Source organism: Phoxinus phoxinus, assembly GCF_949152265.1.
Source record: "Phoxinus phoxinus genome assembly, chromosome: 13".
NCBI classification, from domain to species: Eukaryota; Metazoa; Chordata; class Actinopteri; order Cypriniformes; family Leuciscidae; genus Phoxinus; species Phoxinus phoxinus.
The window spans coordinates 3119091-3146511 of record NC_136888.1 but is presented as its reverse complement, the minus strand read 5'-3'; the positions used below and the strand labels follow the sequence as shown (position 1 = coordinate 3146511).

At 37.9% G+C, this 27421-nt stretch overlaps 3 protein-coding genes across 3 annotated transcripts; 2 read left to right on the top strand and 1 right to left on the bottom strand.

The window, feature by feature from the left end:
• Positions 1 to 4272: 4272 nt before the first annotated feature.
• zc2hc1c (zinc finger, C2HC-type containing 1C) lies at positions 4273 to 9568 on the bottom strand. The gene is made up of 3 exons (XM_079633096.1): positions 9439 to 9568; positions 5971 to 7075; positions 4273 to 4660 (listed from the first exon to the last, which is right to left on the bottom strand). Exons 2-3 carry the CDS (start codon positions 6955 to 6957, stop codon positions 4418 to 4420), a joined length of 1230 nt encoding a protein of 409 aa, XP_079489222.1. The 5' UTR covers positions 6958 to 7075; positions 9439 to 9568; the 3' UTR covers positions 4273 to 4417.
• A 44-nt stretch (positions 9569 to 9612) lies between these two features.
• Positions 9613 to 13614, top strand: acyp1 (acylphosphatase 1, erythrocyte (common) type). Its single transcript, XM_079633120.1, has 3 exons — positions 9613 to 9743; positions 9841 to 9939; positions 11962 to 13614. The coding sequence occupies exons 2-3, from the start codon at positions 9856 to 9858 to the stop codon at positions 12175 to 12177; spliced, it is 300 nt and encodes a 99-aa protein (XP_079489246.1). The 5' UTR covers positions 9613 to 9743; positions 9841 to 9855; the 3' UTR covers positions 12178 to 13614.
• An 8193-nt stretch (positions 13615 to 21807) lies between these two features.
• Positions 21808 to 26848, top strand: fosaa (v-fos FBJ murine osteosarcoma viral oncogene homolog Aa). Its single transcript, XM_079633103.1, has 4 exons — positions 21808 to 22013; positions 22545 to 22754; positions 23056 to 23163; positions 26057 to 26848. Exons 1-4 carry the CDS (start codon positions 21918 to 21920, stop codon positions 26705 to 26707), a joined length of 1065 nt encoding a protein of 354 aa, XP_079489229.1. The 5' UTR covers positions 21808 to 21917; the 3' UTR covers positions 26708 to 26848.
• The last annotated feature ends 573 nt before the right edge of the window (positions 26849 to 27421 follow it).

Below are 27421 nucleotides of genomic sequence, written 5' to 3'. Positions count from 1 at the left end.
AGCAGCTTTACAGAGATCACAGGAAAATAATGCAACAAAGTTTGTTTACAGAAGAGATAGTCCAGCTTAAAGGTGCATTGTGTAAATATTTAGGAGGATCTGTTGACAGAAATGCAATATTATACACATAACTGTTTTCAGTGGTGTGTAAAGCCCTTACATAATGAACCGTTATGTTTTTATTACCTTAGATTAGAATGATTTCTGTCTACACACATCGACATGTTTCTACGGTGGCCCTGAGCGGACAAATGCGTTTCGTCACGGTGTTGTTCTTCGTGCAAAAGAAGCTAAAGCCTGCGAATAAAACACAATGATGAACAATCAACAATAATATTCGCAACAACATTTAGTTTTGCTTGAATAATAAAGTAAACATAATTTCTTACTTCATCTTTGTAAAGAAACTGGCTACTCTCTGCTGTCTCCAGACGACGACATCACTTCCTGTTAGCCACCGTAACTTCTGTTGTAAGTTCAGTGATGTTTCATTTTTTTTTTAATTTGTTCATTTATATATATATATATATATATATAGCCGCTCTGGAGAAAACCGTGGTGTCATCGTCCAGCTCAGTTTAGTTCTCACATAATGCTGTCAATGCAATTAAAAAGTAAATATTAAATTTGATGTCCCCAACTAAGCAAGCCAAAAGACATTGGGCCCTATCTTGCATCCAGCGCAATTGACTTTGTACACCGACGCATGTCTCATTCCTATTCTGCACCCGCGCACAGCGGACTTTTCCCTCCACAGACGCACATCAGTAAATTAGGGAATGAACTTGCGCTCGCGGGGGCGGTTCAGCGCAAAGAGGAGCGTGTTCCGGCGCAAAACTTCCCTGGTGATATTTTCCAGTTTTAGAAAGCAATTGCGCCATTGACCAGGAAAAAAACAGTCTAAAGACAGTGGTGCGTTGCGCGTTAGTGATATGATATTTTAAGGGCGCGTGCTTGGCCATAATGTAGTGTGTTAACGCGCATCCACTTTGATTCTCTAATATAAACAGACGCAGCAGTTTTCATTTTTGCAAATCATACATTATTACAAGGAAAAATATTAACACACGAGGGAAATCATTGTTGTGTCCGTGAAGATGTGAAAAAGATCTATCTAGATTTAAAAAAAAAAAAAAAATCTAGATTAGGCTACACATTTACCCAAATTATTATACGCCTGTTTAACCGAAGCTAATTTGTGGGTTTCTCCCATCACCCCCCCCAATGTCACTTCTCTGTGTTTTACGGCCCTGACGAGAACGTCGGTCTCCTCGGCTGTGAATCGCTCCTGGCGTGCGCCGGCAAACCCGCCGTTATAATAGCAATTCGCCGTGGAACAAGCGCGCCGGCTCTTAAAGGGAATGTGAGAGGACACTCTGATTGGTTTATTTCACGTTACGCCCAAACCACACCTATGAGTAATGAAGCGACTTCAGACACACACATTTTAGATTTGCGTCGGGCGCAAGAGTTGTTTATCCCGCCGGGAAAATAGCAACAGCGCCGGGAACCGCCCACAAAGTTACTTGCGCTTTGACACTTGCGTTTCAGATCCTTAAAATAGGGCCCCATGTCTGTACATCAGTTCAGTGCGAGCTCATCTCAGACAGTGGGAATGTGTGCTGTGATCAGATGAGTCCATGTTTCAGCTGTTTATGGGGAAATGGACATCGAGGTCTCAGTCAAGGATCTTCCAGACTGTCCTCAGTGACGGTGCAAAAGCAAACATCTGTCCTGGTATTGGGGGGCGTCAGTGCAAACGGCATGAGTAAAAACTTTCATTTGTGTGAAGCTTTCACTGACGTGGAGACATAAACTGGGATTGTACATAGACATTTAAAGGGGTGGTTGATTATGATTTCACTTTTCTAACTGTAGTTAGTGTGTAATGTTGCTGTTTGATCCTAAACAACATCTGCAAAGTTACAACGCTCAAAGTTCAAAGTAAAGGGAGATATTTGCTTTTACAGAAATTGCTTTTTAAGGACTACAACAAACGGCTGGTAGGAACTACACGACATTCCTCCCGGGTTAGTGACATCACCAACCCTAAAATGTACATAAACCCCGCTCCCGGGACACGATTTATAGATAACATAGATTAGATTATCAAGACAGAATATGCTAATCAATGACTAGAAGATAACTACACATAAGCTACATAAATTCATCAACTAACCATTCAGAAATGTTGTCTATGTTGTCACTTCTTCTTGAGTCTCTCCATCTTTTTCTGACTCCAGTTTGAACATAAAAGGCTAAAAGTTTTTTAAATGTTGAGGATACCAGCTGTTGTAGCTCCGCCCCCTGTGCCAGGAGCAGCAGCTCATTTGCATTTAAAGGGACAGACACAAAACGAAGCGTTTTTGCTCACCCTCAAACAGTGACAACTTTAACATGCTGTATAAAAATATCTGTGGGGTATTTTGAGCTAAAACTTCACATACACAATAAGAGACTTATTTTACATCTTGTGAAAACAGCATTTTACCACACCTTTAAAGGGTTAGTTGACCCAAAAATGTAAATTTTAAACATTGTCTTTACTAACTTTCTGGGCGGGCAAGTTTCAATTACAATAGAAGCCTGTGGAGGAGTGAGACACTCTCAGATTTAATCAAAAATATCTTCATTTGTGTCCCGAAGATGAAGGAAAGTCTTACGGGGTTGAACAACATGAGGGAGAGTAATTACTGACAGAGTTTACATGTTTGGGTGAACTAACCCTTTAAACTGTTTTCCTCATGGGGACCAAAAAAATGGTTCTAGAAGGAAACAGATTTCTGATACTGTCATCTTTGTAGGAACATTTTGTTCAACTTAAATATAAAAAAGTGTATAAAAGTGAAACTCTTATGCCAATCTGTGGGCATGAGCAGCCTGTTGTGTAACTTGTATTATATGATTCTTATTCTTGCGGTACCATGACTTTAATAACTTCCCTAATGACTTAAAAGATAATAATGTTAGTTAATTATGTGATTTAATAGTGTTGTCCAGTTATGTCCTCTTCAGTGTCAGTTTACCAAAAACACTCATATTGAGTCCTTTCCTGATTTCTTCTCCTTCTGTTCCATCATTACACCAGTAGATGGCGATGAGTGAGTGAATATATCACTGATGGACAAATAAATCATCATAAATAGCATTTAACAAATGTCACAATGTATCATGAACAAAGATGAGTTAACAATAATCAATGGTTAATTCATAAAATAACATATATTAGCAAATGCTGTAAAATGTTGATTTTTAGTTCATGATATTGCATTAAATAAGTTGAACAAATGTAAAGTGTTACCAGTCTTTTATTCCTTCTGTATATTTAAAAACAGTGGGATGTATGGTGTCAATAAAAACAAATGATCTATAGGACAAAGGACAAAAATTCAGAAATTTAAAAAAGAAAGAAAAATCAATGATATGACCGAGAATGTTGGTATTTGAACAATTGCATATTTTAAAAAAAATACTATGGAAGTCAATGGGGTCCAAAAACTGTTTGGTTACTAACTTTCTTTAAAATATCTTCTTTTGTGTCCGACAGAAAAAAGCTCTATAGAGAACTACTGGCATAGCAAAAAGCCAAATATTATTTAAAATTGTAAATAAAAATGTAAACATTAGACATTTGAATGTGAGATTGATGTTTTATTTATGAACATAAATCAGTTTACCTTCAATTACATACTGTAACTTTCAGTATAATTACTGTAATTATATACACATATATATATATATATATACCCACATCAAAGGCTTCTGACTGAATGTCTTTGTTGCTTTGTGTTTGAAGTTGTGTTACATTAGTAGAAAACACTATCTAGCATATAAAAATGTTTTATTATGTACAGCTGATATGCTTTCAATGGCATGAATCACGTTCACATGTTTTTTATACTGTTATGTTATGGTTTTATAATTATTATTATTATTCTGAGGTTTTCCAGAAATACAGCACTATATTCTTCTTTATAGAAGTTATGCGGGTGTAAATGTGATATGGTTTCAATGGCATGAATCATGTTCACATGTTTTTAATTATTATTATTATTAATATTATTATTCTGAGGTTTTCCAGAAATACAGCACTATATTCCTCTCTATAGATGTTATGCGAGTGTAAATGTGATATGGTTTCAATGGCATGAATCATGTTCACCTGTTTTTTATTATGTTTTTTTTATAGGCATTTATTATTATTATTATTATTATTCTATGGGGTTTTCCAGAAATACAGCACTATATTCCTCTATAGATGTTATGCGAGTGTAAATGTGATTTGGTTTCAAAGGCATGAATCACGTTCACATCTTTTTTATTATGTTTTTTTATTTGTATCTTTATTCTGAGGTATGCAGCACTATATTCCTCTCTACGGATGTGATGCGGGTGTAAGTGTGCATCTGCGGGGGTTTCACCGTGCCGTGGTCCTCCTGGCGCTGCTCGGCGGGGGCTTCAGAGGCGCTGGTCTGCTCCTGATGTTCTGGCACTTGGGGATGTGTCTCTCGGCCGGGCCCGGGGCGAATCTCCGGCCGCAGTGAGGACAGGACACATACTCCGGGTGGAGGTCGCTCCCCGGCTGTGGCCTGGCATCCTGACCCTGACGCATGGCCTGAATTAAGGCCTGGTGCTTCTGCTGCCACGTGTTCTTCTTCGGCTGGGGGTGAAGACACATCAGTGAAGAGTTAATATTACCTCAGCAGAACCAAACCATTCATCTCACACAGACTGAAGATAACAAAACATTGTCATGAACGTTTTTTCGGTTAAATGTGCATGAACGAACAGTACAAGGCAAAGTGAATATTTTTTTAGATTAGATTGGTCATCATTTCGTTTTATTTTAAAGTTTGTGAGGAACATATAATGCTTGTAATGTGAATAAGTGAGATATTTACAACAGTTTAACAGATCGTTACATAAACTGTAAATAAATATCAATATCTGCCAATAATATGTCTTAGTGGGATGATACTTAAATGCTTAGTTTTATGATCAAATCTCTAGTTTTAAATCATATAATGCAATACAATGATGATTGAGAGATGGAGAAATAAACCTTCCTCAGAAGCCTGATGATCATATTTGATACGCATGATTATGATAATAAATGATGTATGATAATCAAGTAAAGCGACGCTGCTTCAGTCCAGCTGAAATATTACTAACAATATCAAAGTTATTGTTGGGTTTCCTTGTTACAGTTACACTAAAAGACTTTTACTGGATAAAGAGTGTAAACTCTCAGTCAGAGACAGAAGGACACACACACACACACACACACACACACAGAGACAGAAGAGCTGAGGAGATCGAGTGCGACAGGTTTAATGTTGAGCATTTGTGTATCAAATATGTGACCCTGGATCACACACCAGTCTGGAGCCGCACGGGTATATCTGTGGCAATAGCCAACTATACATTGTATGGGTCAAAATTATCCATTTTTCTTTTATGTCAAAAATCATGAGGATATTAAGTAAAGATCATGGATCATGTTCCATGAAGATATTTTGTAAATTTCCTGCCATAAATATATATATATATATATATATAAAATTGGTGAGTGGATGAAGCAAAAGCACAAACATAAATGCACAACTTTAAAAAATGCTGGGTTGTTTCAACCCAATTTTGGGTCAAATATGGACAAACCCCAAACGTTGGGTTAAAAATCTCATTTACAAATTTAACCCAACGGCTGAGTTTGTCCATATTTGACCCAAAATTGGGTTGAAACAACCCAGCATTTTTTAAAGTGAAGGAGATTTTCTCAATGTTTAGATTTTTTATGCATTCTCGATTCCAGATTTTCTAATAGTTGTATCTCGACCAAATATGATCATATCCTAACAATGGAAAGCTTATTCATTCAACTTTCATATGATGTGTCCTGTACATCTTCTTCTTTTTTGTGTGTCTGGTTTTGCGGTCCAGGGTCACACATGTGGTGATGGTTCTCCTTACCGGTGTTTTGCTCCTGCCGTTGGTCTTCATGAACTCCTCGATCTGGGTTCCTTTGGCTCTGTGCCGGGACATGTCGAAGATCTTGCGCTCAGGCCTCTTCTTCTCACACACTCTCATGTGTGTCTCCAGCCGGTCAGCAGCGAAGCATCGTCCGCACACGCTGCAGGGCATGAGCCGCTGAGGAGCGCCGGGATCCTCCTTCGGCGTGAGCTCGACCCGCTGCAGCCGCTTGTCCCTCGCTTGACCAGACCCCTCTTCACTCCCCCTCCTCTCACGCCTCACGTCCTCATCTCGGTCCAAATAGAGGTCGTGCATTTCGGTTCTTCCTCTGACATGATCATCCCATCCCGTTCCTCTCTCTCGTCGCCCGGTGTGTCCGTAGTCTTCATCCCACTCTCTCTCTTCCTCAGGCTTGTGACTCTTTGCCGTGTCCGAAGCCGACGGCCGTCTCCGTCCCTCACGCTTCACACTTTCTCTTCTCCTCTCTCGCTCCCATTCCTCCCATCGTTCCATATCATCTCTCCCAGTCCCATACGTGTCCCGTTCCTCATCCCGTTCGCCGTATCCATTGCCATAAAACGTGTTGTTCTCGAAATGACATCGATCTCTCTCTCTATTCTTCTCTGTTTGGGCTCTTTGTAAAGTCTCGACTGCTTTGGAAAACTTCTGCTGGAGCATCTGGACATTCTGGTCTTGATGTTTTCTCCCGGTTAGATGGGATGCACTGATGGGATCTATCTCCCTGGCGGTCTTCCGTTGCTGTCTGACCGCAGCTTGATCAGCCAGTGTAGATGAGTGACGTATGTCTTGATGTTTTGATTTGAACTCATTACTCAAGCTGAACCCTCTCTTGTGGATGACTGGCTTGAGGGGGAATATCTTGCCTAATTCTATCCGGGAAGGAACGTATTCGTTCTGCTCCGAGATCTCTAAAACGTCCAGTCTGGAGCGGTGATGAGTTCCCGAGGGACGGCGCGGTCTGCTCATGCTCTCTCTGTGGCTCTGGTGATACGGTCTCTCTCTCCCAGAAGTGTGAGGTGATGTTGGGCAGCGTTTGTAAACTCACACATGCAGAGGTTAATCGTGTTATAACAGTGTTGTCAACCTGTGGACGGATAGAAAACACATATTTTGGTAACACCATACAATAAGGTTCATTAGTTAACATTAATTAACTACCTCAGTTAACGTGAACTAAGAATGAACAATACTTCTACAGCATTTATTAATCTTAGTTTCAACATTTACTAATAGGCCTACATTATTAAAATCAAAGGCTGTATTTGTTAAGTTGCCTTCTTATCTCTGTTGTTTTATGCAGCAGAAAATTATCAAGAATTATTCTCTCCGTTCGCAAAATTTCTATACTCTTTCTGTACCTTTTACTCGAACTGAGTTAGGGAAGAAGTCCTTTATGTATGCAGCGCCGTTTTATTGGAATCGCCTCCAATCTAAATTAAAATGAGAGAATTTGCTGACTCTAGACCGTTTTAAACTAGTTATTCGGCAAATGGAAGTTGATCTAACATTATGCAACTGCTTTTAAGTGTTTTAATTAGTTCATTTGTTTGTGTGCTGTTTATCTGTGATGGAATTGATTGTACTGCTGCACATTTTTGGCCAGGACACTCCTGCGAAAGAGATTTTTAATCTCAGAGAGCTTTTCTGGTTAAATAAAGGTTAAATAAAAATAAATAAATAAAAAAGTAAGGGATAATGTATAATATGACCCTGACACATTGCCGTCTCCCGCTCAAATAAGACCTAAACCACTGCAAAGCTTCTGAAGACATTTTAAATTGATTTAATTTATGTAACAAGATACTGTGTAACAGGGTCAAAGGCCTTTTTGAGGTCCTTCATCCAGTGATTCTTTCATTTTGACGAGCAAATAACAGTTCGGTGGAATATTTGTCTCTAAATCAAATATAGTCAAAGCTTTTAAAAGGTATAAATGAACTGGCAATAGCTGCATCTGAGCCCTGTTTGTTTGTTTGTTTGTTTGTTTGTTTGTTTTTTGTTTGTTTAATTTAAAAAAATGTAAATAAATAAAATATTAAAAAAATAGAATAAAAAGAAAAGTATAAACTGAGAAGTCAGTGGAATTCTAATGCATTTCTATGCTAATTATGGTAACACTTTACAATAAGGTTCATTAGTTAACATTAGTTAACTACATTAGTTAACATTAACTAATAATGAACTGCACTTATAAAGCATTTATTAATCTTTGTTAATATTAATTTAAACATTTACTAATACTTTATTAAAATCTTGTTAACATGAGTTAATGCACTGTGAACTAACATGAACAAACAATGAACAGCTTTATTTCTATTAACTAACATTAACAAATATTAATAAATACTGTAACAAATATATTGCTCATTGTTAGTTCATGTTAGTTAATACATTAACTAATGTATTAATAAATGAACCTTATTGTAAAGTGTTACCCTAATTATTATACATATATTCAAACTTCATTATTCACTTCTGCACATTGTTTTTCTGTAATTTTTTTATTTTTATTTTATTTTCAGAAAATTGGATTGTGATGCTTATTTATTTAGTGATGTAGGCCTAATATTCATAGTGTACTTTTAATACAGGTTTAACTGAAATGTTCTACAAAAAAAATTATAAATATAGCTCTGCCATATTATCTCACTGATCTTTATGTATTTTGTTCAAGAGATTATATATGGTGCTGTGCTTTTTTTAATGTACTGTATTTATTTTGTAATGTACACAAAAATATACTATATTTAAGTTTTCTTGATTTGAAATTCTGTTTATGTCTTAACATTTATATTTAATTATTTTTGCACTTTTAATATACCATTTTAAATACTGAATAAAACAGCTTTATATAAACTATTAGTCTAATGCTAATACATTTTTTTATGAAAATGTATTAGCAAGGAAAAAAAACAAGGATTAAACCGACAAGCAAGATTTGTTTATAATCCAGCATCGTTTAGAGCACCTTTAACAAAAAATAATAAATACTGTACAAAATGTATTGCTCATTGTTAGTTATACATTATATAATGTTAACTAATGAACCTTATTGTAAAGTGTTAACTTACCGACATTTTTTTTAATTTTCATTTAAGTTACCAGGTAACTTATCATTTATTTCAGTTTGTTCTGTAACGTTAGATCTTTGATTGCTGATAACCATCATTAATCAAAAGGACATCTGTATCCAATATTATAAGGCGGTTATATTATATTATATTAAACTGTGAATCCAGGAAAAACTAGGTTGTGGAGAAAATTATGATACAGTGACTGTTAATATCTAGCATGTCTTTACATTACCCAGACCTTGGGTCTGACCAGCTTGACTGTAAAAATATATATAACGTTATATATTCACCAGTAAGTTAGTGTCTTGCCATTTTCATTATCATTTTCATTCACATTATAGAATATTGAATGTATGCTTAGCTTTAAACTCACCGACTCGTGTTGTCTTTGAATGTAAACTGCTGGGTCACCTCAGGTCAGTTTCCATTTGTGTTTACACTAGTTGCTTAGCAACAAGACAACGCAAACTCCCTTCACATTTGCTATTGGCCAGTTGCGTCCGACGTCATGCCGCGATGACGTCACCCGGATGAAGGACGCGCTGTGGTGGTGATGATGATGCTACGCATGCGCCACTTCATGAGCGAAACTTGTGTGTTGAGGTTGAAACGATAATAAAGTCGATTTCACGCCGGATTTCAGAAACTAGAAAGCCGTTTATTGTCGTCCATCCACCGGTACGTCATACAGTGTGTTCGACAGAGTTGAGTAAGTTGTGGATCGCATTGGTCAGATGGTGTCGGAGCTGTTATAATGATGTTGTGAGTGTTTCAGGTGCTCTTCATCATCATGTCCACTGAAGAAGAGCTGCTGTCGGTGGATTATGAGGTGTATGGGAGAGTGCAGGGAGTGTTCTTTAGGAAACACACACAGGTAATGCACATATCGATGTCGTGTGTGTGTGTGTGTGTGTGTGTGTGTGTGTGTGTGTGTGTGTGTGTGTGTGCTGGGGCTAGTTGTTACACCAATATATACAGTCAAACCAAAATCTATTCAGACTCCTTCAACATTTCTCACGTTATAACAGTTTATTCACTATAGTTTAGAAAAATGGTAATAAATATGAGTTATAAAATAAGTTGATATTTCACTGATTTTGTCCATCCTTCTGTTAGACTGTCTCACACATGAGTTATGTTGAATATCTGTCAGCTGTTACATTTAACTACACAATTACATAATACCAGTTTAGCTCAACCAGTGACCAAGCAAAGCTTCATTGTGTTCAGTGTGTGTGTAAAAAGAGCATTAGCAATTACAGACAAAACACTGAAGAAAACATGAACAGCTCAAAGTACCTGAATAATTTTTGATCCCAAATGTTTATAAATGTTACTGGTAGTCACTGTATGAATAATTTTTGGGTATAATATGTCACAGTTTACTTTATTTTGCTCTCCTCACTTACATAAATTAACTATAGTGTCCTGCACACACTAGTAAAAAATAATATCAACAATTATATCTGGTGTCTGAAGAATAATATTAGTTTTGGCTGTATTAGAGGTGTTTGTGTGTATCAAACATCATGCTTCTATCAGCAGATTGCACGAACAGATACAAATGCATACTTGAAATGTAAAGTAAGTTGCTGTGTGTGGATGAAAGTGTGTCAAATGGATGAACACAATTGAATGTTTCTTATTTTTGGAACATTTCTGTATCTATAGACAAAAACATTAAGGTCTTGACTATGAAAAATGTTAAATCTAATTTCTATGCTTTTTTTAACAGTAAAATAATTATGAAACATAACATTTTGGAAAACTGCAAAAATATAAAAGGCAACAAAACCCGTGGTTAATGAATTGTGTAGAATTATTACAACACAAAACGACTCGTTTACTAACGTAAATATATGTATGTATAGATATATATATATATATTTGTTTTATAGATTTTTATTTTATTTTATTACATGTAATGATTTGTTTATGGTTTTAGTGTTGGTTTAGCTTTCACAATCCAATCCGTTTTTAGGGGTAAAATCAAATCCCATTTCAGTAAATGGCTAACTTCTTTTTTAACTTAATTTTTATGGTCTTAAAGTCCCCCTGTCGTCAATAATACTCACTCACAGCAGCGCAGAGATCCCAACCCGATCTCACGGCAATTCGTACGAATTTTACGAGGTGTCTAATTCGTACGACTGACCCCTGACCCCGCCCCTAAACCGACCCATCACGTGCGTTTTGATAAATTGTACGAATTAGCCGCCTTTTAATCACTCGTACGCATTGGTCGTGAGATAGCGTTGGATGGAGATCCACTCGTTGGCGATCCACGCGTTCTGCTAACGAATGTTTGATCATAACTTTGAGAGATCTGAGAACGTTTCCTGTTAGCTGGTAAGGTTTCTATAAGTTTACATTAGTAAAATTTAGTTTCCTTAACTCATCTTTGATCTCCAAAATGACACATTTAAACGTTTTTTTTGTTTTTTTTCTTAAAAAAAAAAATTTCATTTCTTAAAATATCTTGAATGTAACTCGACACCCTTTCCTCATTTAGTATGCGCGGTTCTATGAATATGCAAATGAGCCCCGCCTCCACTCACTCAGAGATCCACTGGTTGACGATCACACGTTGATCTGATTGGTCAAGGTAGTGTGTGACGTCAGAAACACCAGCGATTTCAAACCGTGTTTTTGAGACTGTCTTTGGTTCACTGCAGTTTTAAGCAGAAAATACTCAGCAATGCTGACGACTTATGAACTTACACATGGTGTGTGTTAAAGCAGATTAAAAACACCACATAGACACATAAACAACATTAAAAGCTGGATTTTCACCACAGGGGACTTTAAATGCTTATGTTCTTAAATGTGTATGAAGTGCGGTGCTCATGCGTCCTTGCGTGTGCGTGTGTGTGTGTGTGTGTGTGTGTGTGTGCAGTCAGAAGGGCAGAAGCTGGGTCTGGTGGGCTGGGTGCAGAACACCGGCGCCGGGACGGTTCAGGGCCAGGTCCAGGGTCCGGCGGGGAGAGTCCAGCAGATGCAGCGCTGGCTCCGCACCACCGGCAGTCCTCAGTCCCGCATCACCAAGGCAGAGTTCAGGAACGAGCGCGCCGTTGATAAGCTGGATTTTAAGGACTTCAAAGTTGTTCGTTAATGACAGAACAACTCAAGTATTTATTTACATATACTATTTATTTTAGTGTTTACAATTTTATTTTTATTTTATTTTTTGTGATCTGTTGCCTGTTACTGGTTTAAATATGCAATAAAACACCTTTATTGACATTATATACCAGCTTCTCCCAGATTTCTGTAACACTCACAGCCAATATAATAGACTCCAGTGTGTTTGTGTTTTATAATGGCTCGGCTTGTATCATCCACACTGTTAATTTCACCTTGGTTTTTACTAAGGCCCCATCCACACTACTGCGTTTTCGTTTAGAAACGGAGACCTTTTGCTACGTTTGCTCCCGTCCAGACTACAACGGCAAAAACGAAGACCTAAAACCGAGAAGTTTAGAAACGCTGCCGACCCCGTTTTGTGTTTTGAATCTCCGGAGGGCGTTTAGTGAAGACGGTCACAACGGAGGACTTTAGAAACGATGACGCAGAGGCTCACGCTCGGCTCTATGATCGGGTGTCATATTAGTCATGGCGTATCCTTCCCTGATTCGTCAGACACCCGTCACATGACCCGTCCCCGGGAAGAAAACATACAAAACCAGCCTGGACTACGTAACGTTAGTGACTGCAACATGGATAACGAATTACAAGCGTTACTGGCGTCGATGTGTTTGCTAGCAGCGGTTGTGCAAGTAAATTCTGCATTTTACAATCTTATAACCGCCTACATGCGGCTGTTTACACCGGCACACACACGCCCAAGTGTTGGTGAGTGGTCACGTGATCCGCGCTTTCAGTCGTTTTAATGTGGACGGAGATCAATTCTAATGCGCAGCTAAAACGCTGGTGTGGACGGAGATCGTATTCGTTTTAATTCTCCGTTTCTAAACTAAAACACAGTAGTGTGGATGAGGCCTGAGGTCTATACATCAGTGGTTGTGTTAAACCTTATTCCTAGATCTTCCCAGCTGTGTAAACATGATGAGATTTATTCAAAGTTATGTGAAATCTGCTATTTAAATGTTTTAAAATCCTATAGTCAATAGTTTTATCCCTTAAAACTCATTTTTGATCACCAAAATTACACATTTAAATGGTTTCCTTGTAAAAAATGTTTTCATGTCTTAAAATATCTTGAATGTAACTCGACACCCTTGCCTCATTTAGTATGCGCGGTTCTATGAATATGCAAATGAGCCCCGCCTCCACTCACTCACTCAGCTCTGAGATCCACTGGTTGACGATCACACGTTGATCTGATTGGTTACAAGGTAGTTTGTGATGTCAGAAACACCAGCGATTTCAAACCGTGTTTTTGAGACTGTCTTTGGTTCACTGCAGTTTTAAGCAGAAAATACTCAGCAATGCTGTCCACTTATGAACTTACACATGGTGTGTGTTAAAGCAGATTAAAAACACCACATAGACACATAAACAACATTAAAACATGTATCACAATAATATCAACAAAAGATGAATAAGTAAAAAAAAAAAAAAGTAGGAGGTTGTAAGTGTTTGTAACAAACAAAACTGACTTGTGCAAAACTAATGTACTTTTCTTTTCTCCAAATATTTCAAAGCTAAGGCAAAGAAAACATTGTGATATTAATGTCTATATATATATATATTAGGTCTGTGGTCAGTAAAACTAGATATCCCACTAGATACTAGATGTAATTAGAGGAAAGTTTTGATATAAATGTATAGATGGCCAAAAATCTCAATTATAAACAATGACAAAAAGGAGTATAATCAAATTATATTTTTTACTAAACTTGGCAATATTTTTTGATGGACCACAAAAATAAATAATTGAATAAAAATAAAAAAATAAAAAAAAAATTATTATCTGGGGCATCTTATATGTCAGGAAGTAATAGATTTTTATTAAACATCATTTTGCAATGTAATAAAAGGCCAGCAATAATAGTGTAAAATGATAATGCTATAAATTATTAGTTTGGGATGTAGACTGGATGCATCAGGACAATAAAACATTCAGACGATAAAATGTGATTTTGTAACATAGTGGAATTATTTTAAACAAATGTAATATCACTCACTTTATTAATGTTTTTCTCTACATTTGTGCAGTGTTGGGGGAGGGGGGGGGTTTAAAAATGTATTTAAATGTTTTAAATTATTATTATTTTTAGTTAAAAAGGCTAATTTATATTTTAAAAAATAACTTTTTATGTAAAATTCACTTTAAAAAGATCCACAATTCTCATTTTCATTCATGGAGATAAAATGGGTCGTGGAAGATCACTGTCATCAACTGGAGAACAAACACTTAAAACTGAAATAACATGACATTTCAACTACATTTGCCATTTCTTCATGGGTACATCTTTACAAGTTTTGTATTTATTAATTCAATTTAGGTTTATGTTTAGACATTCTATAACAATAAAAAATGACTTTTTCAAACTTTAGCATTTTTTTGTACTGAAGTATCATTTTTTACAATTATGATGCAGTCAACCTGAACATAGTGTTAAATGTGTGTGTATGTTGTGTGTGTTTGCATTTAATCTCCATCGTGGATGTGTTGTGGTGTCACTCCATCATTTCTGTGTGTGTTCTGCATTGTAGCAATTTATTTTTGACAAATTATGTAACAGAGCAACTTATGGCGGCTCTTTTTTCATTTCTTATGAGTGGTTTTGGGGGTGTTGTGTGTGTTTACTCCATCAGGGGTGTGTTGTGCTATCACCCTTTAGTTTTTAGTTTTTTAATTAAAGTTTTCTGCATTGTAACTGATTTTTTATTATTATAATGTAACACAAAGCTATTTTATAGTCTCCCATTGATGTCTATGAAAAACATATTTTTTTTTAAATCCTTAGATCTTAAATCCCCTCAACACTGTACAAATGTAGTAAAAACATTAATAAAGTTTTTTTTTTCTCACTCTAACAAACAACCAGATATCATTCCAATGATTTTTGTTTGTTTGTAGAGCTAGCAAACGTCAATCACCACAAGTCTCATGCGGTGTAGATGAGAAGGGCGCATTTTGAATAGAATTATCCCGCTAACAGTAAACACAATACATGCGACTATCCGAACTCAACATTCTCAACTTACATTATAAAACAATTATGACACAAACTAATCTGCTTCCACTTGAATTGAACACATTAAAATGAACACTTTCTATGAAGCCCATGCTTATAATGAATTATAGCCCCATTTATACTTATTTATAAGTATTACTATTCTATAAATATATTTATAAAGACTCATTTAGACTGCAATTACATTTATATTATTTTTTATAATTACTTATAAGTCATGCATTTGCTTTTTCTATTCATTTTGATGGATTATGAGGAGATATGCTTGACGGCCATGCTGTGCAATTTTTTAATTTCAGCAAATGTCATTTAGGGGTCAAAAAGACCCAGAATAGGTTACAAGGACCAGATAGAGACCATTCTGATCGAAAATGATGGCAAACAGGGATTTGTGTATCACCGATTCCAACTGATGCTTAGCAGACTATCAAATAAATTGTCTATAAACGTATTTTTATTGTCAAAACAAGTAGTTGCATAAACAGTATGATTCATATTCCACATGCAGACATGATGCACACAATGAGGAATGGGTTTTGAATTTAGTAATAGGCAAAAAAACAATCTCTCTCTGAAATTAAATTCAGATTGTGTGCACCATGACGTGGCATTCTCCATAAAGCTCGCCTCTCCACGGCCCTGTGCTCGTATGTTTCACATGTACGTTGACCTGCGTGTCTGGTATTCTCCCAGAACCACGTCTCCAAGATGAATGAACGTATTGTGAAAGAGCCAAACATTCCAGGAAATGAATGTTCCCCACCCTCGTCTCCTTCCAGAGTTTATTTCTACCGCAGCTTTCCAGGCCCATCCACACACACATCTCTATTAACCGAGACGAGTGCTTCTGGGGACGGACACCACTGGAGAACGGCTGAGGATCGAGGGCTGGATATATACCGTACAGTCAAACATGCATTCAGACACTCCAACATTTCTCACATTATCTCACTAGAAAATGGTAATGAAATATGAGCAGAACTCAGTTGATATTTGACAGGTTTTGTCCGTCCTTCTGTTAGACTGTCTCACACATGAGTTATGTTGAATATCTGTCAGCTGGTAAATTTAACTACACAATTAGATAATACCAGTTTAGCTCAACCAGTGACCAAGCAAAGCTTCATTGTGTTCAGTGTGTGTGTAGAAAGAGCATTAGAAATTACAGACAAAACACTGAAGAAAACATGATCAGCTCAAAGTGTCCCAATCATTTTTGGTCCCAAATGTTTATGAATGTTACTGGTACATGAAGAATATTGGGTATAAAATGTCACAGTTTACTTTATTTTGCTATCATCTACATAAATGAACTATAGTGTCCTGCACCCACTAGTAAAAGCATTAAAAAATGATATCTGATCTATAGCTGTCTGGATAATTAAGAAAAAAATAAAGAAAAAAAATCACCTTTTTTAAATTACAGTTTTAAAGACCATGCATGTTTATTAGATGAATCTTATGTAGACGCGGCGCAGTGGCTGATTTTAGCTCAGAATATCCACCCTGTTAAACCTGAAGACACTGAGAGTGAACATAGAGATCGAGAAAGTAATTTATGTGTAAAGTTGAAGAAGTAGTGCATTTAAAGTTCTTTGGCAGTGTTTTACATATCGTTTCCCATCTAATTCCAGTTCAAAATAAAGAAACTGGTTGTATGGAAAATCATCCATCCATCAATTTTTTATTCCACCCTGTTCTTATTTTGCAGGGTTTTTTTTTTTTTACAATAATTTTATCAAATCAGCACAATTTTCTTTTTTAATTCAGTGCACACACATGATGACAGGGGTGATCTGTAATGTTCGGTTATGCCAGAATTGAGTCTGAGTTGTGTGAGGTCGCCGCTGTGCTGGAGCGCTTCAGGCCGAGAGAAGACCAGCAAACACTGACTTATTCTTTCTTTAAAGCAGTAACTGTGCAGTGCTGATGCCACGAGAATCTGTTTGTTCGTTTATTAACAAGTTCAATTTATGTTTTTTTTATGATTTTTATTTTTATTTTATTTGGGTCACTTTTTCTTAGACAATTGACATGAAATAAGTTCACAGTTTTAATATGCTCACATTATTAGCACACTATATTAGTTTATAAACTTAAATGGCAGTCAGTTTCTGCAAATGAAGTGCATTAACTTGAGTTTTAATTTAGTGCAACTGTGCTGTCAGCATTTTACAGAAAAATTACAGGACAATTTTTACAGTAAAAAACTGTAAAATCAATAGTACTTTGCAGGTAAAGCTGCTGCCAGTAAATTACTGTAAATTTACACTGCAAAGTTGTAGAGTGTGTGTGAAAAAGCACATCAAATTCAGTTCAACATTTACTCTCCTGATCAGTCTCTGACTTCACATAAAGTGCGATGTGACTTCACGGTAATATTACAGCAAACTCCTGGCAGCAGGTTTGGCAATATGGCATTACTGTTTTTCTACAGTTTGCTTGCTGTAAACTTAGGCCCTGTTTACACGAGAACGCTCGCGGGTGAAAACGTAAAAATATTTTATCGGATGTGCCTTTCATTTACACGGCGACGGCGTTTTTGGGGCTTAAAAACGCAAAAAAAGTGAAACCAGCCTCCAGAGTGGAAATCTTAAAAACGCTCCACCGTCGCGTTCCTGTCTAAAGGGTAAAAACGGTAAAAACGCAAAAGTCTGCTAGACAGTGAAGGCGTCGCGTACGCGTTTACGTCACAGGCATGCGCCAGTACAGGAAAATAACAAAACATTATCTAACTAAAATATAGTATTCATTTTATTGACAATTTTTTAAAAAAAAATCTGTCATTTTTGAGCGACACGTGAAGAGCACCGAGGATTAAAGCAGCAGCTTTACCGTATTAAACATGAAAAACAGTGTCAGCGGCTCTTTCACTTTCAGTGCTCCACATCGCCACCTAGCCGTCTGGAGTGCACACTACATCCAATTTCACACACTTTTGCTTCAGCATATGCAAGCAGATTTCCCCCCCATAACGCTCGTCTAAACGCAGAATAAAAAGTGATAACGCAACGCCACTTTTGCGTTTTCTCTTCAGTTCGTTTCCGTGTAAACATAGCCTTAATTTACAGTCTATTACTGTTAAAATACATTTTGTTAATGTGTAACAGTGAATCAGTGTTGCCGTTAATGAGATAATTAAGTGATTAACTAAGCAATTGTTAAACATTAGTGAACAGCTGCAGTTAACGAGCAAAGAGGAAAGAGAAACAACAAGAACAACTCAAAGATTAAATTCAATCTCTAAAGATCTCAGCAGAGGATATTAAAAATGACCCCACGAACAGCATTACCAGCTTCACTTATTACTATTTATTTACTTATTACTAACCAGGGTGCGTTTCCCAAAAGCATTGTTTGCAAACTATGGTCGCAAGTTCTTGTCATAAATCTACAGAAGCTCTTAGTATGAAATAATAATGATTCAGATGTTGGTTTTTATTGAAAATGTGGTTATGGCTTTAGTTGCATGGCCAACTAATCTTTGATTTCTGTGTATTAGTTATTTTGCTGTAACGTGTTTTTAAGACAATAGCAAAAACAATAAAGCCAAGAAAAACGTATTGGGTTATTGATTTAATCATCTCATCTAGTGTCGAATCTGTTATTAAGAGTGTTACGTTAATGCACTTTAACTTTACATAACCACAATTGTGATACCGCCACAATCAAACACACTGTACACAAAAAGATTTGAAATAAAGTGTCAGCCAATTATAACAATGGTGATAAAATGATTCATGCTGCAATGCATGCTGGGAGTCATGGGTGAGTTTTGTCCTGAGCTGGTACCCATCATGCATTGTGACATGAAACTTTTAATGTCACCATTGTTGAGATTCATATGCTGTGTGTCTGAATGTTAGAGTAGTTCAAAATATGTTGAGCACAATGTGATTTTAGAAAACTTCATAACTGATTACCTCAATTTGGTCGGTTCTCATGCTGTAAAACTACATGTCTATCAGAAATATAAACTTAAGACATCATATAAACTAGATCAGTGAATCTGGCCACTCGATGTTGATTACTGTCAACACATCACCATCTGACTGTATTCTCTTGGTTTTTCTTGACAAATGTGCTTTAAAAACACAAAGTTAGCCAAAGACAAAGTGATGTTGAAAGGTCAAGGGTCAAGAGCCCAACAAAAGCAAACACTCTTCACCACAATGGTGACTTTATATAAATCCATTATTTTTTTTAGATAAAACGTCAACATCTAAACCTCTGATAATTCTCAATGAGAACTAGGAAGGTTGTGCACTTTACATAATATATTTATATTTAGTTTACTTATAATAATTGTGTTTGTTGACTTGAAATGTTTTTTTTCTATTAAGGTCCATGTAATTATGTCTCAACTTAACAGTTCAAAATCCTAACGTGTTGTCTAACTCTGAACACCAACCATTTATGTTCAGTAAAAAACTCTTACATCCAGAGGGTGGCGGTATAGTGCCGTTTTGCCCTAACTTAATTTGAATGTGTTCAATCTGCTTAAATATATGTAAAATTTAAGTTTGCTTATCCGTTTGTGTGGGATTACATGAATGATTTGTGTTGCATTAACTGAAGCTGGGCGGTGCTTGGTAGTTCCCAGCATGCTTTGCATAAGGTTGAATTAAGAGAGAATAAATGTTACAATTAAGAGTTAGCCTATTTTATGTTTTTTTTGAGAAAGTGAGAAAAGGGGAAGACTTGATAGTGTGTAATTGTGGAGCATTGTGTTTGGCTGTGACTGATTTAATTATTTACGTCTGCTTTGTTTGAAGGAGCATGTAAATCTTAGCATTTAAGATGCTAATATGTGCTACTGCTAGCAAATAGCTAGCTAAAAACTCTAAAAAATGCTGGGTTGTTTCAACCCAATTTTGGGTAAAATATGGACAAACCCAGCCATTGGGTTAAATTTTTTAATTACATTTTTAACCCAATGTTTGGGGTTTGTCCATATTTGACTCAAAATTGGGTTGAAACAACCAAGCATTTTTTAGAGTGTATAGTCTATCAATTTAATCATGTGTCACTAAAATAAATTAAATATTAATGGATGAATGAAAATAAAAAACACCTGAATCATGTCAGGAAACCTTAAAAAATCACTTTGCGATTACTTAAATTGGGTCGCTTAAAATGACTTAATTCCATGATGTTGAAGTTACCTGAACAAAATGATGTTTGTTTAACGTACTCCAGTTATGTCGAACCTGTTGACATAAAAAAGTTAATTAAAGCCAACATATAATTTTTTTGAGTGCAGTATGCATGGTATATTACTGTTTTAATGGAAAACGGTGTATTACTGTTATAATTTGGCCGTTTGTTTTTTACATCACAGTTTTACAGTGTATTTAACTTCCTGGGTGGCCAATTAAAATCCCCACTCATCGAAATTTGAAAGTCAGTTCTTCAATTCTGAATTTGACACAACCCTGATGTATCATTTCATGCGACTAAGTTCACTAAATTACATGTTCATATTCGGAGGGAACACTTACAGGAGTCATTTCAGCACAAAAAAATTCGATTAATTTATATTTTACATTTTAAAGGTAGAGGTTCTCTTTGGATGTGCGCGTTTGTCTGCAGGTGTGATTTGTCCAACAGTATTATAGGGATTATATAGTTGGGCTATAAAAAAATAAATAAAAAAACATGCACAGTTCTACACGAATCACATAAATCACTTTAATGTCACAAACTTTATTAAATGATCATAACATTATGCCGTTCAGTGAAGAAAATGTCTGGCATAATGCCATCAGATATCGACTATTGAACCTTTTCATCTTAGTTGTGTTCTGCTCTCTGCGCAATATGCTCATTTGTATTACTGGCAGGCGTCTGAACACGTTTTGCAGAGAAAAGCACAAATGCACTGCACACAACACAAAGCAGCAGCTTCAGCCCAGACACACGCTCACATTGCTCAGCACTGGAATCCCAACACGTAGTTGTCCTTATATGGCCATTTTCCTGTTTGGCAGTGTTACGTCACTGCGTGACGCGTGAGCAGGTGCAGATGCTGAGACTGGCGCGGATAGAGACGCACGTGATTTATATGCGACTGCCACATATAATCATCAATAAAATAATTTCTACTAGAAAGTTGATCCAATGTCTTTTTGTTTACCTTTCTGTCACTCCCTAATTTTCACATTACTCAATAGTTTTTGTAGTTGAATTACATGATCAAATAGTGTCGGATATGAGCATCTTAAAGATTAGCATTTTAAAAATAAGTCACGCATTATTCAAAAGTACTTAATGCATGTCTTTATGTATATCAGGGTCCATCAGAATTTTATGAATGAATATGTGGCACGCTCCACGTTTCGTCCTCTCGGGGGTTCGCCATCGAGTCCGCGCGCGCAGCTTCGCTACAGTAACACCTGGTCCAATCGGCATTTTAGTCGGATATGGATTAAAGAATAACAATTCGTGTAAAACTCTCACAGAAAACTATTTTTCTCTGCATGTCGTTTAGAGCAGCTCCCCAAACGCGGAATGGTACGGCCCGTTTCATTCATAAAATTCAGGCGGACTATAAATAGGAGCTCGCGGAGCTGAGTGTCACTGACCAGGTTTATAAACCTGGAGAGAGCGACTGCAACATCACGAAGCGAGGGATTCGGACCAGAAGAGCTGGAATCCAGTCAATATTGTGTCTGTTTGAGCTGGAGAAATGTTCCTGAGCAAAGCTAATTCTGATCCGGATTCCTCGTCCTCTTCTGCCGGGGACGCGCGCGCGCACAGGCCGATGGACAGCAGCAGCGCACAGGTATGATGCTTTCACTTTCATCCATACATCATAATAACACACACGCCATGATCGATGCATGTGGGTTAATATCTAATAATGCATATAAAAAATGCATCCTTGGACACTATATTGTTTATTATTCGAACATTTAGGCTATTATTCTGAAGAAGTGTTATTAAATATTTACATATTTTGAATAGGCAAGCACACTATTGCAATGTTGGTGCTTCATCTGTTTATCAGATGTTGAATGTGATGTTGTGTCAACAATGCAGTGAAACATGGTAAAAGCATTGTAAAAATGCAGCTGTTCATTGAGAAAAATAAATCCAGCGAGGAGAGCCCAGCAGCTCTGCGTAAGCATTGACGTCAGAGACAATGCAAAAGTTAAATATTGATCAGGAGGCTATTTTTAGATGCTCGAGTGTATTTAAAGAAAGAGTCATAAGTGCAACTTAAAAAAAAAAGCATGCATTAATAAGAGACCTGGTATAATTAAGTGTTGTGTTTATGGAGCTGTAATGATATATTTCCGTCGCATCCTCGCAGGGCTCGTGCGTGGATGCGGAGTCTCCGGGCTCGTTCGTTCCGACGGTCACCGCGATCTCCAGCACGCCAGACCTGCAGTGGATGGTCCAGCCCACGGTCATCACCGCTGGGTCTCCGTCTCTGGGAAGAGCCGACCGCAACGAGCCGGCAAAGAGCAAGACCGCGGGGAACAAGGGGAAGAGCGCTGGCAGAAAGAGCAAGAGCGAGCAGGTATTTCTGCGTTCACTGCATGTCTGGCACGCGCGCTGCTCTGTGGCTGTGAAGCATGTGCCTGCATGGGATGGGATTGATGGGGATGCAGCTCTAGCTCTGGCATGTTGCCTAGACCAGCAGCATCCAATTTATATTCAGGTCACAGCGAGTCTGCAACAATAGACTATTTTTAGACGCATTGCAGAGAAAGACGCTTTTGCCGTTGCGTGAATAATTGGCGATAGAAGTCAAGCATTTTAGCGGGGCGCGCGCACTGATTCTTCGAGATGACAAGTGCAATTCATCTTGCTTTGACTAGCTCTCTCCGGAGGAAGAGGAGAAGAAGAGGATCAGGAGAGAGAGGAATAAAATGGCTGCAGCGAAGTGTCGCAATAGACGGAGAGAACTCACCGACACCCTGCAGGCAGTGAGTACCGGCATCGACATAACCTTTATCAGCCACAGTTCACTCAAAAAATGAAGAACGCGATCACTCTTCTGTCATGTTTACTCGCCACTGTTGAACAAATGAACCCATGATACGACGCTGTTTAGCGCCATCCCAGCTAACAAAATAACATTGTTGGCCTAATGTTGCTATTCTGAGTGTTCTCTGAACGTTCGAAACTTATTGTTTTTTTTCCCGGTTATTCCATTTGATAATTTTGCAAACATTCTGGGAACGTTCCTTTGGAATGTTCTGAAACAGTTAACGTCTAGCAAATGACAGATAGGCTAATAAACCTTCCATAAACTAGGCTATAAATAATGTTTTAGTGACTTTTGACGTTTTAAGAACATAATTAAAGACCCTGATCAATTTGAATGAACATTCTATTAATGTTACTGGAAGAACGTTTGTTCATAACTTTGCGGGAAACTTGCCAGAACATTAATCCTGAGAACGGTCCCTGTTAGATGGGATTGTCCACGGCTTCTGAAGACATATGATGTATACATATACCAAGAAAACACCCAAATTTAAAGGTTAAGTTTGAAATTCAAAATAATGATTTTTTTCAGACATTCGCTCAGACAAACAGATTTAGACTCCCCACGCAAACTCAGTCACAGATGTTGTGTGGTTCAAACAAACAGAGCTATGTTTACAGGCTTATCCACCTTTATTTTTAGCGCAAGAGCTTGTGTGAGGCATCCGGTGTCATCCGCTAGTTACTTTTAGCTGTATACCTACAAAAGAGATTGTTATGCTGCTTGATATTGCAAATTCTAAAGGTGCGTCATATTTTTGTTCAGAGATTGTTTCTTCCGGTTATTTCAATAGACATCCACATGGTCAAGATATTCACATGTGGGCAAACCGTTTCTCCATGCAGGCTTTGCATCAGGGTTCGAGTTGGTCACACTGTTTGGTTTGAAAGTAACTTCTGTTCTGTGCGAGCAGTGCTTCATACATCGCCACACTATTGACAATGGAGTGGACCGTTTTTTCATTTGTTATTGGTGAAAATGGGAACGCAAAAATTATATTTGCTGTCATCTCCCATTCACCACTAGACGTTTACCCAACTATGACGATTTCACCTTCTGTATTCCACTGAAGATGGACCTTTTTGCCCACCAAATTGTGCTGACAATTCGTTAATGTGAACACACCCCTTTAAATGTTAATAGTTCACCCAATTTTTTTTTTTTTAAATCACACATGTTGTTCCAAATCCATAATAATTATAACTTTTATTTAGAATTTATAATTTTATAAAAAAAATTCTACTTACTTTTAGAATTCTAATTTTGGTCACGGAAGCTCAAGCATAAGAACCAATAATCAATCAACAATCAACATTTATTTGTTAAGCACATTTAAAAACAACACAAGTTGGCCAAAGTGCTGTACATGTCTAAAAATTACTCAACAAACACTCAACAAACATTACTCAACACAAAACAATGATTCAATATCTGATCAGTATCCTTAAACCTAGGGGCACTTGTATGCCGCAGCGTAGAGGTGTGTTTTCAGCATTAAAGTTAAATAAAGTTAATTCTCGCACATCACGTATAAGCTTTTGCAGAAAAACAAGTTTGTTCTTGTGTGTCTGTATGATCGAGCTTCTGTTTATGTTCGCTGATCAATGTTTATACGTGAATAAAAGCCCAAATTAAATCTGTTCATCATATAAAGAGATTGTGTCTCTTGTTAAAGGAGAACTCCGGTCAATTTTAACATTGAGCTCAATTTTTAGTAAATTTGGAGTGCTGTCAATACAGAGAACAACGACAAAAATCGGTGTTGCCTACACTGTGTTATCCTATTTTTAAAATTTGCACCCTATTGACTTGAATGGGGCAAGTTTTAAACCTGCTTTTATCCTCTTAACATATTTGATGTGTCATTACAAGTGCCCAGCCATGTTGAGTGATTCCTTAAGAGTGAACACGAGTGAATCTGACTGCAGTAGATGTGAAAAATATGAATAAAAATGATGTTATATCAGCCAGCGCAAATACCTGTATTTAGTTCCTGTTTTCGGTGGAAGTCCAAAGTAGTCGATTGTCGAGTTCACGCGCATAGGTTTAGTTACTATGATCACGCGCGTGAACTCGACAATCGACTACTTTGGACTTCCACCGAAAACAGGAACTAAATACAGGTATTTGCGCTGGCTGATATAACATCATTTTTATTCATATTTTTCACATCTACTGCAGTCAGATTCACCGTGTTCACTCTTAAGGAATCACTCAACATGGCTGGGCACTTGTAATGACACATCAAGGATGTTAAGAGGATAAAAGCAGGTTTAAAACTTGCCCCATTCAAGTCAATAGGGTGCAAATTTTAAAAATAGGATAACACAGTGTAGGCAACACCGATTTTTGTCGTTGTTCTCTGTATTGACAGCACTCCAAATTTACAAAAAATTGAGCTCAATGTTAAAATTGACCGGAGTTCTCCTTTAAGACTTGGATTAAACTGCTTGATTCATAAAGATTTATTTTACGATCTCTTTATGAACGTTTTGGGACCTCTTAGATTTCATTAATATCTTCATTTGTGTTCCAAAGATGAACGAAAGTCGTGCAGGTTTGGGATGACATGATGGTTAATAATAATTGATGACAGAATTTATATTTTATAGTGATTTTTTTGAGAGATTTTAAAGATCATAAAGCCATACAGGTTTGGAACGACATGTAAAAGATACACGAAAGTCTTTTGGAGTGACTTTGGGGTTTCGTAATTGAGTGAACTATCACTTTAAGCCATAAAGGTTTGGAAAGGCATGAGGGCGAGTGCCTGAACAGCTCCTTTAAATCTGTCTGTTTGTGGAATAACCCAGTTTTGTTTTCTCCAGGAAACAGACAAGCTAGAAGAGGACAAAGCGGCCCTCCAGACTGAAATCGAGAACCTCCTGAAGGAAAAGGAGAGGCTTGAATACGTCCTCGCCACCCATAAACCTCTTTGCCAACTGCCTGAAGAGCTGGACTGCCTGTTCCCAGAGTCTCCTCAGCCACTTCCAACTCCCGAAACGGCCAGCAAACTCCCAGAGGATAGTCCGCAGGACGCCTCTTCCCTGCAGGACATGGAGATCCCAACAGTGCCGTCCACCGCTATCTCTGGGAACTCCAACATCTTGTTGTGCTCCAGTGCCGAGGTCAGTTTGTGTGACCTCGAACCCTCTCTGGACGTCAGGGATGAGTTCCTCTCCTCCGCCGACGAGGACCGGGTCTCGGCTCGCTCCGTCCCCGACATTGACCTGTCCGGCTCGCTGGGCATCACGGACTGGGAAACCCTATACAAGTCTGTGGCCAATGATCTCGAACCCTTGAGCACGCCTGTGGTGAGCGCTTCCACACCTTCTTGCAGCAACTACCTGTCGGTATTCACCTTCGCCTGCCCCGAGCTGGACTCCCTGGCCGAGGGACTGGACGGTTGCAAGGGTGGCGTGACCAAAGCAGAATCTGGCGTCGACATTCTCAACTCTCCAACCCTTCTTGCCTTATAAATGCAAGTGTAGATGATGTATTGTCACGATATTGTTCTTAATATCTATTGGATATCGCAGTGTTATGACGTCCAGGTGTGTGATGTTGGTGTGAAGCCTATGGAAGTTGGTTTCCGCCGCGGAATAAAAAGTTAAAAAGGTAATTGCGACTTTTTATCCCACAATCAGGGTTGGAGGGTCTGCACAACGAAACCTGCCCAAATCTAGCCCAATCATGGCCAACACAACCGCCCAATCATGGCCAAGACCAAGACAACCGCCCAATCATGGCCAACACAACCGCCCAATCATGGCCAACACAACCGCCCAATCATGGCCAACACAACCGCCCAATCATGGCCAACACAACCGCCCAATCATGGCCAACACAACCGCCCAATCATGGCCAACACAACCGCCCAATCATGGCCAACACAACCGCCCAATCATGGCCAACACAACCGCCCAATCATGGCCAACACAACCGACCAATCATGGCCAACACAACCGCCCAATCATGGCCAAGACAACCGCCCAATCATGGCCAACACAACCGCCCAATCATGGCCAAGACCAAGACAACCGCCCAATCATGGCCAACACAACCGCCCAATCATGGCCAAAACAACCACCCAATCATGGCCAAGACAACCGCCCAATCATGGCCAAGACAAGCGCCCAATCATGGCCAAGACAACCGCCCAATCATGTTTTAGAGGGGTTTCCCCGGTAAAA

Coding starts and splice junctions, on each gene's coding strand:
- zc2hc1c (XM_079633096.1), bottom strand. CDS start 6,957: ATGAGCAGACCGCGCCGTCCCTCGGGAACTCATCACCGCTCCAGACTG. Junction 4,661..5,970: donor ACGGCAGGAGCAAAACACCG/GTAAGGAGAACC, acceptor CTTCACCCCCAG/CCGAAGAAGAACACGTGGCA.
- acyp1 (XM_079633120.1), top strand. CDS start 9,856: ATGTCCACTGAAGAAGAGCTGCTGTCGGTGGATTATGAGGTGTATGGG. Junction 9,940..11,961: donor TCTTTAGGAAACACACACAG/GTAATGCACATA, acceptor GTGTGTGTGCAG/TCAGAAGGGCAGAAGCTGGG.
- fosaa (XM_079633103.1), top strand. CDS start 21,918: ATGTTCCTGAGCAAAGCTAATTCTGATCCGGATTCCTCGTCCTCTTCT. Junction 22,014..22,544: donor TGGACAGCAGCAGCGCACAG/GTATGATGCTTT, acceptor GCATCCTCGCAG/GGCTCGTGCGTGGATGCGGA. Junction 23,164..26,056: donor TCACCGACACCCTGCAGGCA/GTGAGTACCGGC, acceptor TGTTTTCTCCAG/GAAACAGACAAGCTAGAAGA.